Source organism: Gavia stellata, chromosome 22, assembly GCF_030936135.1.
Source record: "Gavia stellata isolate bGavSte3 chromosome 22, bGavSte3.hap2, whole genome shotgun sequence".
Classification (NCBI taxonomy): Eukaryota; Metazoa; Chordata; class Aves; order Gaviiformes; family Gaviidae; genus Gavia; species Gavia stellata.
Genome location: NC_082615.1, coordinates 6,348,603 through 6,366,208, shown reverse-complemented (window position 1 = coordinate 6,366,208; position 17,606 = coordinate 6,348,603). Strand labels below are relative to the sequence as shown.

The 17,606-nt window shown below is 53.3% G+C and overlaps 2 protein-coding genes across 2 annotated transcripts in view; one reads left to right on the top strand and one right to left on the bottom strand.

Moving 5' to 3' along the window:
- Positions 1–5,220: 5,220 nt before the first annotated feature.
- On the bottom strand, positions 5,221–6,728 carry LOC104259338 (histone H3.3A). The gene is made up of 4 exons (XM_059828349.1): positions 6,643–6,728; positions 6,032–6,173; positions 5,795–5,948; positions 5,221–5,700 (listed from the first exon to the last, which is right to left on the bottom strand). Exons 2-4 carry the CDS (start codon positions 6,157–6,159, stop codon positions 5,572–5,574), a joined length of 411 nt encoding a protein of 136 aa, XP_059684332.1. The 5' UTR covers positions 6,160–6,173; positions 6,643–6,728; the 3' UTR covers positions 5,221–5,571.
- A 3,880-nt stretch (positions 6,729–10,608) lies between these two features.
- Positions 10,609–17,606, top strand: part of UNK (unk zinc finger) — a 41,315-nt gene continuing 34,317 nt past the window's right edge. The window contains exon 1 of the mRNA XM_059828151.1: positions 10,609–10,727. Coding sequence (XP_059684134.1) covers positions 10,630–10,727 — 98 coding nt within the window. The 5' untranslated portion in view covers positions 10,609–10,629. The remainder of the gene's footprint in view (positions 10,728–17,606) is intronic.

Sequence of the window (17,606 nt, the reverse complement as noted above, 5' to 3'; positions counted from 1 at the left end):
CTGACACCGATGACACATCAGTTGGTTTCGCTCTTGGTTTTGCTCCGTGAAATATGGGGGCATTTATTGAAAACAGCGGGGATGCCTTGATGTCTTTTGAAAACGAAGAGCGTTCCTCCGCTGCCTTTTTAACCCAAAAGAATCCCAAAAAAAGCTTTGGGGCTGGTTACTGCGTGCACCGAGCTGCGGCGCTGCTGCGGAGGCTGGGATCCCGCTGGCTTTTGGGTATTTCTAACAGCAAGTGCTCCCGGCCGAACTGGCCACGTTTCGGGTCCCTGGCTAATGCGATGTGACAGTAAGTGCTGCTGCAAATGGCAGCGGCTTTGGGGAGGGGCGGCAGCGCTCCCCCAGCTTCGTGGGGACGCCGGGGGCGAGGGAGGAGGGCTCATCGCTGAGTTAAGGGTTCACCTGCTGCTTTGCCATCCCATCCATCTGGCAGCTTTGTCTCTCCAGGGTCTGGGCACAGATGAATCCCAGGAGAGGACAGGGACAAGAGGCCACTGGTGGTCCCAGCCCAGCCTGGGGCACTGGGGACCGGCCTCTCCCTGGGCTCCCGAAGCCCTGGTTTGGCATCAGTGCCAGCAATGATCCAGGGCAGCGGGTCTCCGTCCTCCCTCTCCCCCTGGTCATGCTCCTTGGACGTCCTGTGGCCATTGCCAGGGCCACTGTCACCGTCTGCTCTCTTCCAGGTGTGCATCACTTACGAGACGGTCCCATGCCGAGCGCTGGGGATGGTGCTCAGGTAGGAGCCCTTGATCCTCCTCTCCAGCGGGATCTGGATACCACAGCACTCAAAACCCTCCAAAAAGGGGAGATAAATACCCCGTTGAGAGCATGGGGGCTGTCTCAGGTGCTTTTCTCCCCATCGGCTCAGCCTCGCCGGTATCTGCCACCCATGGGGTGGCTTTTCCCTGCCTCCGCGTATCGGTGAAACATCGCTGATGGTACAAAAGGGCTGGGGGAACCGGGCTGGGTCCCCGGAGCTGAGCCGGGGCTCGGCCGCACCCCCAGGTACGTGGACGGCCGAGTCTTTGTCACCGAGGTGCTCCCTGAGAGCCAGGCGGAGGTGGACGAGGTGGTGCTGGCCGGCGACATCCTCGACGAGATCAACGGCTGCTCGCTGAGAAAAGCCTACAGTGGGCAGGTGGGTGGGCACGGAGGGCTGGCGTGTCCCCCCCCATCTCCCCCTCTCTCTCCTGCCCCCCATCCTCCCCTCTGCTTCCCCCACCCTCCCTCCAGGCCGGGGCCGTGCTGCAGAAGCTGAAGGGACAACCGCTCAGCTTCCGCCTGCTGCGGTGGCGGTGGCACGACGGGGGGGTCTTCGAGCCGCTGCTGCCCTACCTGAAGGTCCTGAAGGAGAAGGAGCCCCACTTCCAGCTCCAGCGTGGCCCCCGGCGCAGGGGCGAGGGGGAGCCGCGGAGGGTGCAGGGGGGCAGGTAGGTCTGGCACCACGGGGAGCCCCCGGGCTGGGCTGGGGGTCCTGGCGTCGGGGCAGCCCGTGCCCACGCTCAGTCTCCGCTCGAGGCTGTGGGGCCAAAGCTGCCCCCATGGCCTGGGGCGGTGGGGGGCTGTGAGCATCGTCCCCTGCAAAGAGCAGCAGGAGGAGGCGCAGGAGCCTTGCTCCAATGCCCCTGAGCCCTTTTCTCCCCAGGCTGCTCTACAACCTGCGGTACCTGGGCCGGACCGGTGTTGGGAAGGTGAGGCGATGGGGCAGAGACGTGCCTAGGGGTAAATTGTCTCTTCTGGGTTTTTTTTTTTTCCATGTGCCCATGGGTTAGTCCCTCCTTCCCGCTTTGTTTCAGTACGGTGGCAAAGAGGTGCTGGACCGGGCCATCCCCGCCGTGCTGGAGGGGCACTCGGCAGCGCAGGTGAGCGATGGGGCTGAGGGCATCCCGGGAAGGTGAGAAAACTACAGGGAAATACGGTCTCTGTCCAGGGAGGGTTTTTTTCCCGCTGGCTCCAGGTTCATTTGGCCTGGATGAGCCTTTGACATCCCCCACCCCTGTGGGGTTTTTTTCTGGTTGGAGGCATTTCTGCAGCCAGGATAGCAAAGTGCATTAAGAAAAAAACATAAAACCACCTGCAGGAAAGCACGTGGAGCACTGCGGGGAGGCTGAGCCTGGTTCCAGGGGTGCTTTAGGGCTCAGGTCACTGTTGCTTGAGGCTTTGAGGGGGTTGTTTGTGGAAAAGATTCAAGTGCGAGAGGAAAAAAAAGGGCAGCACGAGAAAAACGCCTTGAAAAAGCTGTGCTTGACTGTGCTTCATCACCTCTGCTTTTGAATAATCTCTCTTGTAAGCGTCTTATTAAAAATAGAGCTCAGACCCTGTGTTGATCGGGGCTTCTCTCCCTCTGTCCCCCATTCAGGAGGTTTTATTTGATGTGAAGGAAGCCGAAATCCTCGTACAGGAGAAGGCTTCTTCCAAGGTACGCGAATGGCACCCAAGGTCCGGGTGACTCCCAAGGCTGCCGACCTCGCCGTGCGGGGAGCTCGGCTGGAGGGGTCGTGGGGCCAGTTAAACCAGGAATGGGGACGACGGGAACTGCCTGCAGCCCCCAACGCCATCTCCCTCCTGTTCCCTGCGCAGCTCCTGTGCCGCTACCCCTACCCCACCATCTCCTGCGTGGGACGCTGCGTGGACAGCAGCAATTTATTCGCCTTCTGCGTAGCGTAAGTGCTGCCCATGGGCCCTGGGATGGGGATGTAGAGGGATGGGGTGGGTCTTAGAAAATAAACATGCGACATCCAGACCAGTCGCAGGGTCTCTGGTGTGGTTACAAGCCAGGGCTGGGATTTCAGAGCCACTCTCTCTGCCGGCTGATGTACATGTTTCCATTTTTAGTGCTTCCCCAGAGAGCCCTGATGGGAGCACATTCGACTGTTTGGTGTTTGCATCGAGTTCTGAGCAAGAATGCGAGGAAATCATCGGGAGAATTGGTAAGGGAACAGTTTATGTCTTCAGATATCATAGCAAGATCATGGAATACCAAGAATTGCTATTCTGAGCCACTGCATGCAAGCTCTAACTTAATTTCTTTTTGTTGAGGTTACTAAGATGAATAGATACTTTGATACAGTTTCTGGAGCATTTGGGTTTTGTGTTGTATGTTGGTTTGGGTTTTTTTTTTTGTTTTTTTTTTTTTTTTAGGAACTGCTAGACAATGATTTTTATTTTAAGAAACAGCTTCTAGGCATACCCAGATGGTTCATTGTCTCAACGGAGAACTTGGAGGAAACATTGTTTTCGAGGGATGTTATTTTAAAACATACTTTTCCTGCAGGAGCCCAGCCTGCTACTGCAGTTTAGCACCAAATCAAGCATTCATAAATCCCACCACTTGGAATTCTTATTTTTAACCTGCATTAAGTGCAGGCTGCATGGTGCATCCCAAATTACGTGGCTCCTGGGCCACTGAGGACCCTCAGGTTTCTTGGGCGGACATCTCTGGCAGATGTCCCCTCGGCAGGCTGTACCCCCCCAGGACAGACCTGCCCGGGTGAGCTACCCGAGATCACTTAGCGTCAACTGAAGTTTGAGCCGGTGCTTAACTTTGATCCAGGCCTTTAAAGCAATTAAGTTTAGAATTTAGATGCAAGGAAATCTTTTTCCCTACAGGTTTAGCAGCAAGGAAAATACATGTTTAAAACCTGATCTTGAATCATTTTAGAAAAATGTTTTTAGCAGCTCTGCGGCAGATGTGATAATGGTATTAACCAGGGGCTGCGTTTGTTCCAAGCACGCTTGGAGCAGCGTAGGAGAGGGCGTTGAGGAAGTTGTGTAAGAACGCCCGGGTAAGGAGCGCCTGTTCCTCCAGCTGCAGGATTTAAGCACACGGAGTGGTTTGTCTGATGAGGGAGAGCCCTGGCTCCCGCCCCACGCTCCCCGGGGGGCCAGTGGCCCAGCCTGCGCCTGCCACGCGGCCCTCCAGCAGCACCCCGAGGAGCCAGGCTGGTTTCAAACTGCTTTTGTGGAAGGAAGTGCTGTAAAGGCATCCGCTCTACAAACAATCGCCCAGACAGCCAGCACTGACTTACCGCCCGCTCTCTGGTATGAACTATTGCTGTTTTCCCTCCCAAAATGCCACTTGTGCCACAGCACTTTTGATTTCATTGGAATAAATCAAGACGGGCTAGCTATACTACTTCCCTGTGCTACTTTTCTGTGCCAACTCCAGCCTTACTAGTGCAGCCTGTTCTTTAAGAGCTGAGGAGAGGCAGCCTCGCAATTCAATTTAAATGTAAATTACCTGTGTTTCAGGTGTAGTCTGAGCAGCTTTCCTCTACCACAACTCAACAAGGGATGGCTGCTCCCAGAGGCACTGCTGAAAGCCAGACCTGTCTCAGCAGAGCTGTTCTGAAGTGAAGGTTTGGGTATAATCATCAAAAAAGCTTAGATGGGAAATGAGAATCTTACTGAGTGCCCATTCCAGTTTGCTTAGCAGCCCATACGCTCTCCAGATGTATAATTAGCTTTTCCACTTGCATACCATCCTGGCTGCTGTTATTAACTGGACTTAGTCATGCAGCCAGATCCCACAGAAACTGGTGGGCTGCAGCCACACGCCCCAGATCAAGACAACGCTCAGGGAACCAGCCGGCTGCTTTGCTTCACACCACAAAAATAAGCTTCCCCTGAAAAAAAAAAGCTTAGAGTTGTGCCTGAGACTGGTAAGCAGTAAAGCTTTACACAAAATAACTCCTGAAGCCCCCCCCAAAAGGCAGAAGGCTGCTGCCTCACCTAGGCCTGTCAGTCAGGCTATTCCACCTCTACCCCACAACTGCAGGGCTCAGCTCTGCTCTCACTGGCCAAGAGCAATGACTCAAGCCACAGGAAGCCTCCCAAAACCTCCGAGGGTGGCCAGGTTCTCTGTTCTGTCAACAGACAAAATTAGTTGCCACAGCAGCAGTCCAGGCTTACAGGCAGCTACTGCTAAACTACTGGAGCCAGGAGGAGGAAGCTTCTTCCAGCCCATACAAACCAAATGACAAAGACTCCTCACATGTGAATGTAAAACATTTAATTTAAAAATGTTGACACTACAATATATAAAATAGCTATTATAAATGCACATAGTGTATTCTATAGCTGCCAGGTTTACGTTTTTAGGAAACTGTAAGTTACACTGTGGTTAAGACTTGTAGTTTCACCCTCTGAAAAAGTCCACATTTGATCACAGTGATGTATGGTCAGACTAACAGCCCCAATTGTTAAACACTTGGATCAAGTCATAACCAGTTTTATTGCAAAAGGACCCTGTACACATTTATATCAATTCTAGTACCTTACAAGTTTAGCTACCCAACAAGTCATTAACATACAGAAACATGCATGAGAAGCAAGAAAGATCACCCATCCCTTCTGCATATTAGCAACTTGTCACTCCTGAGCAACAAGGCTCACATCACTGAGGTTTATGTGAACAGTCACTTTTAGCATTCATCCTGAGTGAAAGATGGAATGACTTAAGTACAAATGCAACATATTATAAACAATTTCTTACAAAAAAGTCACAAATTAAAACCAAAGTATTTTACAGAATTTACTACAAAACACCATAAAAACAGCCTTCACTTAAGCCCTCTCTCCCCGTATCCTGCGAGCCAACTGGATATCTTTGGGCATGATGGTGACTCTCTTGGCATGGATGGCGCACAGGTTTGTATCTTCAAACAGACCCACCAGATATGCTTCGCTGGCCTCCTGTTTCAAGAGCACAAGAAATGTTGTTAGAAACCCCTCAGCGAAGCACGCTCAGCGCCGCGAGCGGCGAGGCCCAGCAGGCCGCCAGCAATACCTGCAGCGCACCGATGGCTGCACTCTGGAACCTCAAATCTGTTTTGAAGTCCTGGGCGATTTCCCTGACCAGCCGCTGGAAGGGCAGCTTGCGGATCAGCAGCTCCGTGGACTTCTGGTAGCGGCGGATCTCACGGAGGGCGACGGTGCCCGGCCTGGGTGGAGGAGGAAGCAGGTGAGCCGGGGCAGGGGCAGGAGCCGGAGCCGCGGCAGCGCCGGGCCGGGCCGGCGGCCTTACCTGTAGCGGTGAGGCTTCTTGACGCCGCCAGTAGAGGGGGCGCTTTTCCGGGCCGCCTTGGTGGCCAGCTGCTTGCGCGGAGCCTTCCCCCCAGTGGACTTGCGGGCAGTCTGCTTTGTACGGGCCATTTTTCTTCACTTACCTACGGGGACAGGCACGCGTGACACGGGGGCCCAGCTCTCCCCAACCCCGGCGGCAGCCCGACCCACCAGGCCCGGCGACGCGGTGTCGTGTCCCCCCGCCTCCACATCCAATCCCCTCAAGCCCCAAGAGCAGATGTCGGCGAGGTGCCCCCCTCCCCCGCCGCTGAGACGGGCAGGCGGCCAGGGGCCTCCCCCGGGAGGGGGAGGAGGAGTCACGGTTCCCCCTCCACCCCCGCTTCGCGTCGTGGCCCGGCCGCTCCCCTCCCCAGGGGAAGTGGACTGAGTCACGCCGCCTCCTCCTTCCTCCTCCCGGGCCGGCCCGGGAAGCGGGGGGATGGGAACCGGCCGTGACTCAGGGCACGTAGGCAAGGCCCGGCCTGCCTGCCAGGCTCGAGGACGAACCAAGGCCGCTAACAGCCACGCAGCACCGCCGCCCGCCACGGAACGCGCCCGGCGCCCGCCACTCACCGCTCGGAGAAGAAGGAAGCACCGGTGCCGGTAGCGCTGCGCACCGAAGCCTGCGCTGCTCCCACCACGAGCCGCACCGCAGCCAACCACCCTCTCACTGCGCCCTCCCCGCCGCGGGGACCCGCCTTTTATAGCGGGGGCGGCCCACGGCGCGGTGACCTCACAATGCCTGGAAGCAGCGCGCCGTACCATTGGCCGGGACCTCCGCCGGCGCCGTGGCGTCACAACACACAAAGGCCGTGCTCCGGTTCCTCGGCGCTGATTGGGCGCATGCCCGGCCGCTGATTGGTTGTTAAAGTAGGCGTCCGATTGGGTACTGTGAGCCGAGAAGGGGCCAATCAACGGCGGGCGGGCGCTCTGCGCGCTGATTGGACGAAACGGGGCACGGTTTGGATCCTACCCTTTGTTGCAAAGCTCCACAATGGGAAGTCAATAGGAGCGGGGCGAGCGGCGGCGGGGCGCGGCGGGGCGGCGGGCTTCCCCCGGGCACCCCCCGCCCGGCCCCGGCGTCCCCCGCCGCCTCCCGGCCCGCCTCCCCCCCCGCTCCCGCCCCCGCCAGAAAGTGCTTTTCCTGGCGTGTGGTGCGGAGGCGCCTGGCGGGGGGCTGCGAGCGGCGAGGGCCGGGCCGGGCCGCGGGGCCCCCCACCCGCCTCCGCCCCCCCCGGGGAGCCGCAGCGCGCAGGCCGCGGGGAGCGGCGGCCCTCGGGCAAGGCGCGGGAGCCCGCGGTGTGTGGCGGTTCGCTCGGGGCCCGCGTCGTCGTCCCCACCCCGGCGCCGCGCTCTCGAGCGTCGGCGGGGACGAGTGAAGCCCCTCGCCAGGGAACGGGCTCTGGCAGCGCCTCCGGCGTTCCTCGCCTGGTTTTATCCTTCCAGCAGCCTGGGGACGCGTGTCACGGGACTCGGTTTCGGCCTGGGCAGCCCTCCTGCCCTGTGACCCCCCAAAAGTCGGGAGGAGTGTGAGCCTTGGCCCTGGGAAGGCCACCACGGGCCGTGCGCCTGCCCCGGGAGGCAGCCTGGGAGTGCGCCGGGGTGAGGCTGTGCCCCTCTGCGCCCCTGTGCCCCAAATCCCGCTGACTTTGGGGGTCCGCTTCAAACTCCAGCGCTAAAGCGAATTGCGAAGTTTTGTTCCAAGTAGAAAGCCAGAATCCATGTTCCCTGTTGGTAGCATCTAGGAAGGTAAATAAATAAAAAGACTTGTCTTTTTAGGGGAAGTTGGTGCCTTAAGTTACGCCTCACTAGATATTACTATTCCATTGCATTTGTAGCGACTGCTGGGAGCGGAGGCAGGTCTCCGTCCCCATGGGAAGGGTACCCCAATCAGGAAGAACAGGTCCCAAATGCCCCGCAGTTGTAGCACGCAGAATATGTAGCGAACACAAACAGACGCCTGCTTAACCGCCGCTCCTAAAGGTATCCGTGAGCTCCGCAAACTGGATTACACAGCTGTGATCACATAGACTTTGCATGAGGTTTTGCATCCTGCCCGAATGCGTAAGTCTCTCGGGCCGACAGCCGGCGCGGCGGGCAGAGCGAGGATTGCGTCGGCGCAGGAGCTGGGCACGTAGGGAGCGTGCCTCCTGCTTCTCCGCCTGCTCAGGTAAGTCAAGCAAACGCGCGCCAATATGGTGCGACAGGACCGTCACGTGTGCCCGGGCCGGGGCTGCCAGAGGGACGTCGTCCCCCGTGCATCTCCCCTGCCTCTGGTCCTCATTTTCAGATTAATTTTCTTTCTTGTACAGGAAAATGTTAATTATTTATCAGAGACAGAAATCTGCACGTCAATGGAATGACTTGGGAAGTGTAGGTAAACAATCATTTGCATTGTACATGTGTTGGGAATTCCGAAGTAAAGAATTCCCCTTTCACCTGAGTTGCTCACGCTTAGGAAAAAGAAATTTGGAAACCTGGTCTGATGATAACAGCGTATACTTTAAATCTGATAGTTCTGTCACTAATGACAGGAGACCAGTGCGTAGCGTTTGTTGCCAGGAGTTGAGAGGCTCCTTAGGTATTTCCTTTCCTGTGTTCTCGTAGCAGTGGCTGCTTACGCTTCTAATTTTAGAGATACTTTGGATTTTTTGTTCTCTTTAAGGCCAGAGAAAAGCTGTGCACCCTCTTGGATGAAAGAGGCTGAGGGCAAGGCGTACACGCCAAAGCTGGAGAGAGCAAACAAGCACGCGTCAACAAGGACCTGCGCAAGGATGGAAGTAAACGCACCCTGGGCACGCGTACCTGGCGTCTCCTAAACATTTCTCTCTTGCTTGGTAGAGCGTGCGGTGAGTTGTCCCGACTGTGAAACAAAAGAGAACCAGAAGAGGAAACGGTGTTGGTACCAGATTGTCAATTAAACATCAGCGAACAAGGATTCGAGTCTGCGGTTTCCGAATCCCTGTGCACAAAGTGCACGTTGACGGTGTTTTCAGTCTGATTCGTCAATAATTGAAGGAGTTTTTTTCTGCAGGTTCACGGGTGACAGTGATTTTATGTTGGGTATATGGGTGTGTGTGTCTAGATATTAACTGAAATACCTCCACACGTATTGACTTGTGAAAAGTTGACCAAGAGCTGCGTAATTATAGTACTCCAGCCTCCCGTGGAGGGTTGTTAGGTGAATAAGGAGGTATTGATATCCTGTGACTTACTCCTCCAAGTGCCGGGGAATAAGCTATTAAATTACCCCAGTAAAAACCTGCCTGCAGTCGATGCTGAATCAGTGTAAATGAGAATTTTAAAAGTTATTTCCCTCCCCAAAACAGCTGCACGGGCAGCACACAGACCAGGCCTGAAAGTTTATTATTAACATCGTTCACCCTGTGTGTGCTGGCAGAGTTAAAAAAAGGTGTTTGCCTTCTAAATCCTTGCTGCCCTTTACCACACAGCTGGAGGATCCCAGCGAGGGAAGTGGTTCTGTGTGGAGCCCAAGAGATCAAAGTCCTATTAAAAGAAGCTCGTATCATTTCCTCCCCCGGGAGAGAGGTTAATTTACGGAGGAAGCTCTTCGCATGGGAATTCAGCCGCTTCCTTGGACACGGCTCCTTCAGGGGGGGATTTTCTCTCGGGGGAGGACAGGGAGGCCATGCGATCCTCTGATGACCCAGCGTCCGGGGGCCTTTGGTGTCACCTACTTGGAGGTAGGTTCTCCACGCGGCTCGCTGGGCCTTCCTCCTCCTCCTCCTCCTCCTCCTCCTCCTCCTCCTCCTCCTCCTCCTCCTCCTCCTCCTCCTCCTCCTCCTCCTCCTCCCTCCTCCTCCTCCCTCCTCCTCCTCCCTCCTCCTCGGGACTGCAGTGCTATTCCCAGGCACTTCCTGGACGGCGTTGTCCCGTGGGTGGGGAAGGCCGTGGAGCGACGAGAGATGCCAACACTAAAATAAGCCTTTGGCCGGGACGTCGTGCTCCCGCGTCCACGTTCAGTCCCTGAGGCGGAGGGAAGGGGGGGGGGAGGAAGGAAGTGAGGCCGCCTGCCACAAATAACTCCCCGTCCTCTCACAGGCCTCCTGGCCCAGCCTGCCCTGCCTGCCTGGAGGGGCTGGGCTGCACAGGCCCTGCCGTCCCCGGGGCTCGGTGCCGTCCCCGGGGCTCGGTGCCCTCCCCAGCCCCGGGCCCTTTCTCAGGGCCGGCCCCAGCCATGCGGCCTCGCAGCGGGCGCGATCCCGTCCCGCCGCCGGGGGGCGCCCTGGCGCGCCGCCCCCCTCCCACCGTCGACTACAAGTCCCGTCGCCCCCCGCGCGGCAGGAAGTGCGGGCCGCGCCGCCGCGGGGCGCCTCTGGGAGTTGTAGTCCCGCCGGCCGGAAGCCGCCGCCCGCCGCGTCCCGGGTTGGCGGAAGGCGCGCGCGCGGCGGGACTACAAGTCCCACCCCGCCCCGCGCACCGGGGCGGCAATGGCGGCGGCGGCGCCTGCGCGCGGCGCCCTCCGTGCGGACCGCGCAGAGTGAATAATAAAGGTCTCCTCGGCGGTAGCGGCGGCGGCGGGAGCGGAAGGCAGGAGGCATGTCCAAGGGCCCGGTGGCGAGCGGCCCCGCCGCGGCCGGGCCGGCGAGCGCCGCCAGCGCGCTGCAGGCGCAGCCCGAGAAGCCGCAGCACTACACGTACGTAGCGAGAGCTTCCCCGCCGCCGCCCGCCCGCCCGCGCGCCAACACGCGCCTGACGTCAGCGGGCAGCGTGCGGCACGCGCGTACGGAGACCCGCCGCCCGCCCGCGCAGCACCGGCTGGAACCGGCCCCAGCCGGCGCGGGCCGGCGGGTCCCGCCTGCGGGGGGGTGGGGGGGGGAAGGGGGGCGGGGCATGAGCGACTCCCCCTCCCCCCCGCGGGTCGCGCCGGCCGTGATGCAGCGGGGCGGCCTCGGCCTCCCCCGGGGGGGCTCCCCCTGCCTGGCGGGGCGGCCGCCATCGCGGCTCCGGCCCCTGTCATCGCTGCGCCCCGCTGCCCCCTCGGCGGGGGTCCCCGCCTCTGCCCTCACGGCGGGGCGGTGGTCCCTTCCCCCCGGCCCACGCGCGTGTCACCTCAGGCGGGGAGGCGGCACGCACGGGGGGGGCGCTTTGGGGTGTTGGGCTCCTCGTCTGCTACTGCCCGGGGCTGTCGGCCTCCGCCCCCGGGGGGTCCTGGGGCGCCCACGGAGGGAGGCGTCGTGAGGGGACGGGCGGTCCCCGGGGGCTGGAAGGCTGCCGGCCCGCGCCATGCGTGCTGCCCGTCGGTGAGGGGCGGCTGGGGTGGGCTGGGGTCCCTCGTCAGGGCAGGCGCCTTTGGGGAGTTGCCCCCAAGCAAGCTGCGGGAATGTTTTACACTTGCGTGTGAGAAATATCCCCCGCGGGAAACGTCGCACGGAAATCACGAGGAGTCCCTGTCCTATTCCCGCGTTTTCTGACACCGCTCGGGCGCGATTCCTCTGTGAAGGAAACACAGTTGGTGTGCGTTGCCTCGTGGTGTGTATCGCCTCCGTCGCTGGAGACGGTGCCTCAGTGAAGGCTTATTGCTGGAATGTGTCTTCCCTAAGCAAAAAATACGGTTTCACCACCTTGTCCCAGGGATATACAACCTCCTGGAGCTCGTGCTGCGTGAAGCTGGCCTGTGATAAGTTTGGGTTGGAAGTTGTGGCGATGATGTTCAGCCCTTTTGCCATAGGGATGACGCGGTGGGTTGAGAGTGAGCGGTGTCTTTGTGAGGATGGGCTAGCGATGGACGTGTGATGGGTGGAATTAGGGCAGGTGTTCCCTGTCCTCCTTAACAGAAGAGAGTTTGGGACTGTTCTTTGTGCACAAAATACGCGTGCTGAACTGCCTATCCTTATCATTTTAGGGTGTTGCACGATATTTTTTTCTCTATGCGGACAAATTACACATATCTCTCTCTTGTGTTGATGCCCCCACCCACGATGAGAAGGGCAGGTTCCGACCGTGGTCTGTATTCTTTTAGTTCGTGTTTTCATAAAGTTGGTGATGACTTCTTCTCTGCGTTCACACAACGATACACGGAATAAAAAGAGCCACAGAAATGCGGAGGCACAGATCCGTACAACCCGCATGCTTGCTGCAGGGATCACAGGCTATTTCACGACCTCTTCCTTCAGGCTGCTCAGAATACCGGGTCTATGGCAGAATGAGAGCTTCTAGGTTTTATGTCCCTCCTGAAGATCCTGTTGTGATCTTCAGGGAGCTGGCAAGTCACAGCCTCATAGGTTACTTTATTTCCGGTGATGTCTGCAGTTGAAGTTTGGCTGCCTTATGGGAGCAACTGGAATGAAGGAGTCTGCTAGGACTGTTGCTGTAGTGGTAAAGGAGGGCAGAGGTGGAGTGACACTAATGACAGAGGAGCAATGGGTCAAAAGCGAGAGGGTTGAAAACCCAGGTGAGATGGAGATGCGGTAGAGAGATTGTAAGTACACTAGGTAGAAGAAGACAAAGGTGATAACGTGGCTAAGCATGACCATGGAAACAAGGATATCGAGGATTAGGAAAGAAACAGGAAGAAAGAGTTCAAGAAACAGGAGGAGAAGAAGGAAGACCGGGACCGAGTGGCTGAAAAGGACAGAGGAGGAAAATGGGACAGCGTGGAACAAAGGTGATGGTGCAATTAGCTTCTTTCCAGAGGGCAAAACATGTATTTTCAGGCGGATGCTAAAAATACTTCAGTGAAAACAGTTGCAGAGAAGCTGAATAACCGTAAGTTAAGGATGGGTTTGGGGGCTGTGGAGCGCTGACAGCGGGATGTGAGCCATACTTTGAAAGGCTTGGATTTGTACGCTATGTCACATCGTACTGTAAATATCCTTCTGATAACATATGGGAACTTATTTGGTGGTCGTTCATGTGAACAAGTTGTATGTTGTCAAAATGTAAATATTTTCTTCCTTTTTTTTTCCCTTAAATATAGTTTGTTTCCATAAAATGACACGAAGGTTACAAGTTGTAAACTCAAGTAAGCTTAATTATCTGCATACTTTGCTGTTCCCTGGGGACAGGCAATCTGGTGCTGGGGATCTCTGTCTTGGAAAGTTTTGGTTGTATTTGTTAGGAAATGTTCCAATTTCCATGTTAGCGTTGATTTCTAAACTCTTGGTATTAGTTGCATGAGATTTTTAGGTACTTTGCACTGCAGTTCTAGATCCTGCCAGGAAGGCTTTATATTTGTTCTAGATATACAGCAAAAGAAAATCTGAAAAAAAAAAAAAAAATAGAACTATCGATGCTATCTCACTCCGTTGGCACTGTTTGCTAGCGGAAGAAGAGCCTAAAACCCCCTTTCAATTGTGTCCTTGGTAGCAGTTGTAGCGTGCAGCTAGATACTCCTGGGGACCAAGTCATTCTGGTATACGCCAAATGTGACTATTTAATTATGAATGGCGTGTTTCTCGTCTGGGGATTTGGTATTCCGTTTGTAGAATTCAAGTGAGTAATGAAATACTCAACAACTGCTGTTTGTGTTCTCTCTGGGTTGCTGGATTAGAGATTGCGGCGTGTGGCTGTTCCTTGCGATCCAGCAGCTCCCGTAGCAGGATGAGGTCAGTGTATTCCTCGGAACAAAGGGGCGAGATGGGCTCGTTTCTGGGGTACGTGCGGTCTGGCGTGGCTGTGGTCTGCTTTGGACGATGCGCTGTGTGGGTGTTAGTTGATCGCTCGTAGTGGGAAGTGGATTTGGTGTGGGTACGCTCTGTCAAACCTCAGCTAAGTATTGACTTTGCACCCTTAGCTCTAGCTGGCATGGTTATTCTTGTGTGTATCTATCTCTGTCTTTAATGTGTTATCTACAAATGTGGATAGAGGCTGAGTTCAAAGAAAGTGAAAGCAAGCTCTCAGTCACTTGGAGCTGTAGCTACTGAGTACTATGGTGTGGTTTTGTTTTGGTACAGTCTGTCCATTCGGCTGTTGCAGCCTTCATTGGTTTTCAGTCAGACTGGACTCTTTAATTGTGAATTGTAAAGATTGTATCCACTGCTTGGATGTTTATTGATCTGGCAGGATTTAAATAAGTGAAAGTGGAGCAGTCCTTTGTTCGCTGTGCATTCATCTGAGAGTCAGACAGTTTAATAACTCTGCAGGAAAGCAAACATTCGGGTGAAGATAAATTAACCCATTTAGTAAAAAAACGGAAGAGTGCCTTCATTCTAGTCTATTTAAAATACACTCAAAAGGAGTGTTGTAAATATTCTGATTTAGGTGATAAACTCTTTGGGCCACAGATTTGTTGAGCACAACCCAGATCATCGCTACTCAAGAAAATTCTCTTGAGCGTGCCCGTCTTAAATATGAGCAGCCATCCTGCAAATAAACTTCAGGTTTCTGTGTCCCCAGAGGCCGTACCCTCACTTGAGTTCTGGACCGAGATGCCTGGGAGCGCATCCCGTCTTCCTTTGTACTACAGCAAGATAAGCTTTGCAGTTATGCCTTTGCAGTGTAAAAGAGAAAAAAACCCCTTGTTTTTCCTTTTGCATGAGGGGAGGGATTGTGGGAAATTCCTGAAAGATTAGTACCCTGTAAGTAGTGCTAGAACTGCATCTGCACGGTTGGTCATGCTGTCGTGTTAACGACTGCTGGCTTGCAGTCACCCAAGCTTTATCTTGCAACCATTTCGATGCCAACCATTTAGAGGTAGAAGGACTAGTGCACTTGAGCGAAGGACATTTTAAGTGGGAATGAAAATCAGGTTGGTGCAATGCTTTAGTTATAGCTGAAATCAAGGACGTTTTTGTATCTGCGTGTTTTTGAGTAGTGCCTTGTCTGGTGGTTTCTCAGCCTTAAATAGGAACTCTGATTAGAACAGCAATGGAAATATGGGTAAAGTAGAAATAAAAATAGCAAGATCATAGGTGGACTTGGATTTCAATGAAGAGCTTGCACGCACAGTCTTATTTATCTCAAAATCTTATGTTTAAATTCTTACTCAAAACCAACGGCACACAAAAATGCACCTCAAAGCATTTGTAGTAGCAGAGAGTAATCCTTATCTTCTTATCAGTGGACAGTGTCTTATCACTGGCAGGGCGAGCACAGCATGTCTGATCTCAAATGTGCAGACTGACTGTCTGTGGAAAGAAAACCAGAGACCAGATGTGTAGCTAACGTGTTTTTCAGAGTTGTTGCTTTTTTTCTAAGTGGCTTGCTATTCTAGGACCCTTAGCATTTGTCCACATAGTCTGTTAGATTATACGTTTGATGTGCTTGAATTGGGTGGTCTTCACAACCTAGCAAATATGTCTAGGCTTTTGAAATTGTTTTTAGAAACCTTTTGTGTTCTTTTTAAACCATCTGAACTCTTAAAATAACTAACTGTTGCCCTAATTCTGCTTTGATTTTACTGGTGACAACCTTTAGATCAATAAGCTGATATGGACTTTTACAAAAATAGAAACTAACCCTGCTGTTTAAACAAACAAAAAAAAAACCCCAAAACAAAGAAAAACCAAAACTAACACCACCCCCACCCCCCCGACAACCCAGAAAACAAAACCACCACCAACAAAAAAACCCATTTATTTTTAGGTTTCGGATTTGGTAATAACCTTGGAGATAGGAAAGCACAGAATAAGTCAATACTTCTAAACCAGGGACTTACCAGCAGTCTACTACATCGTTACCTGTAAATGTCAGCTTAGCAGGCAAGTATAAGCTGCTTATTATTGATATTTTTTAAGTCTGTGTGAACTTCACTGACTGCAAGTCCACCACAAACTGTTATTAGGAAGTGTGAATAGTTACAGGAAGTTGGAAATATAAAGTACTGGAGTGTGAACAGGAAGGGCTGCCTTCACAGTGTGTGCTTACCACCGAATACATACACTGAAAAATAGCACTCTAGATTCCATGGCTTTTCAAAGGAGGAGTGTTGAAAGCCTGCAGCCTGAGAGATGGGCTAGTGGGCGGTGTGGGTCGTTTGGCCAGATCAGTACAGGCTCCGAGCAGGACTGCGCTGTCCTGCTGATGAATGCGTGTGTTGAGGCCATGAGGTATTTCTCCCTCGTGTTGAAGTGGGACTGGAGCTGTGGTTTGCTTGCTACGTTTACACTTAAGGGAGTATTTTTTGGGTATCAAAAGTGACAGGGAATTCGTATACAGATAACTGCCATGTAGGTGGCTTATAAATATTTTGCAGAGTGAAAAGCTTCATGTACTGCTTTGACATTTTCAGATTCAGTTTTGGTCTGGCTAGGCTTGGTATTTCTAAAATCCAGAACTCTGTGAAAGAGGAGAGGGATTCAGTCATGCAGAATTGTTCCAACTTGGAAAATGGTTCTCTCAATTTCTCGATTTAAAAAAAAAAACCCTATATGTTTAATGCTTATACATTGCTTACATTAGTGTATAGGATATTTTTTTGTGGCACAGGAGGCAAAATGAAAATTAATAATTCTTTCAGCAAACCTCAGAGCTTAGAGTTTCCCATTATATATTTTTTCTCATTTTCTAGGTTTATGTATTGTCTCATATTTTTTATATTGTGTGGCTTTATTTTAAGGAAATTTCTGTTGGAATTCAGTATTTTACTTTCTTTAGATCTGTTCTTTCCACCAGAATAAGGTTTTTCTAACTTCTATGAGCAGCTGAAATGTGCAGCCTTCTTGTTACAAAGGGTCTGACCAATGTCCTCTGGAAAGTCCTCCTGCAGTGCATTACAGCATTTCTGCCTAGCTGTTTGCTGGATGCTCCTGCCCCTGTAACAGCGTGGCAGGAGGGAATGTGTCAGTACATCAGTTAATCACGCTTATTGTGTAGCATATTAGCATGAGCTAACTGTCACTGGTAGACCGTATTCATATACAGGGCTGTGAACTGGGGCATCCGCAGAGCAGGCACATGTTGCCTTCTGTTAACCCTGTTCTAAGGAGCTGTAATTTCTGAGAGGAGCAAAATAAAGAGCTGGAGCAATAATGTCTTAAATTGCTGCACTGAGGCTCGCGAGAACCTGCTTGTCAGGACCCTAAGAGCTATGTTCATTTTTTAGAGGATGCCCAGGTGGTGTTTTGTTCCTTCTGTTAACTTTTTCTTTTTGCTTTTTAAAAACTTCATAAATCTTTTTGAAAGCACAAGAGACAGGGCTGAAAGAGATGGTGAGAAGTTACCCGGTCCATCCCTTTGCCTAACAGAATCACCTGCATCTGAACTGTCTCTGAAGAATTTTTTTGTCTAATTGTCGTTGCTTTTTTAATATTGTGTCAGTTAGTTTCTGCCTTAAAAACTCCTTAAACTAGATTTTGGTAAAATCATGGACTACAAGAGGGAGACAATAGCAGAGGTTTCTATGTTATAAAGACTTTATGTACTCGATAACCTTTTTGCAACATTCAGCACATCACTTGCAAATCGGGTACAATATTGTTACTGAGAGCTATGCACAGAGCCAGCCAGCAGATCTCCTGGTGTCTTAAATTAAGGAATGGTCACGTGCCAGCAGGCTGTAGAGCAAGTGCAATTGCTTAGCTACATTTTTCTCTACTTTAGTGAGAGATAGTTTGTCTTTTGTACCGGGGCAATCA

Coding starts and splice junctions, on each gene's coding strand:
- LOC104259338 (XM_059828349.1), bottom strand. CDS start 6,159: ATGGCCCGTACAAAGCAGACTGCCCGCAAGTCCACTGGGGGGAAGGCT. Junction 5,949..6,031: donor AAGAAGCCTCACCGCTACAG/GTAAGGCCGCCG, acceptor TCCTCCACCCAG/GCCGGGCACCGTCGCCCTCC. Junction 5,701..5,794: donor CAGCCATCGGTGCGCTGCAG/GTATTGCTGGCG, acceptor CTCTTGAAACAG/GAGGCCAGCGAAGCATATCT.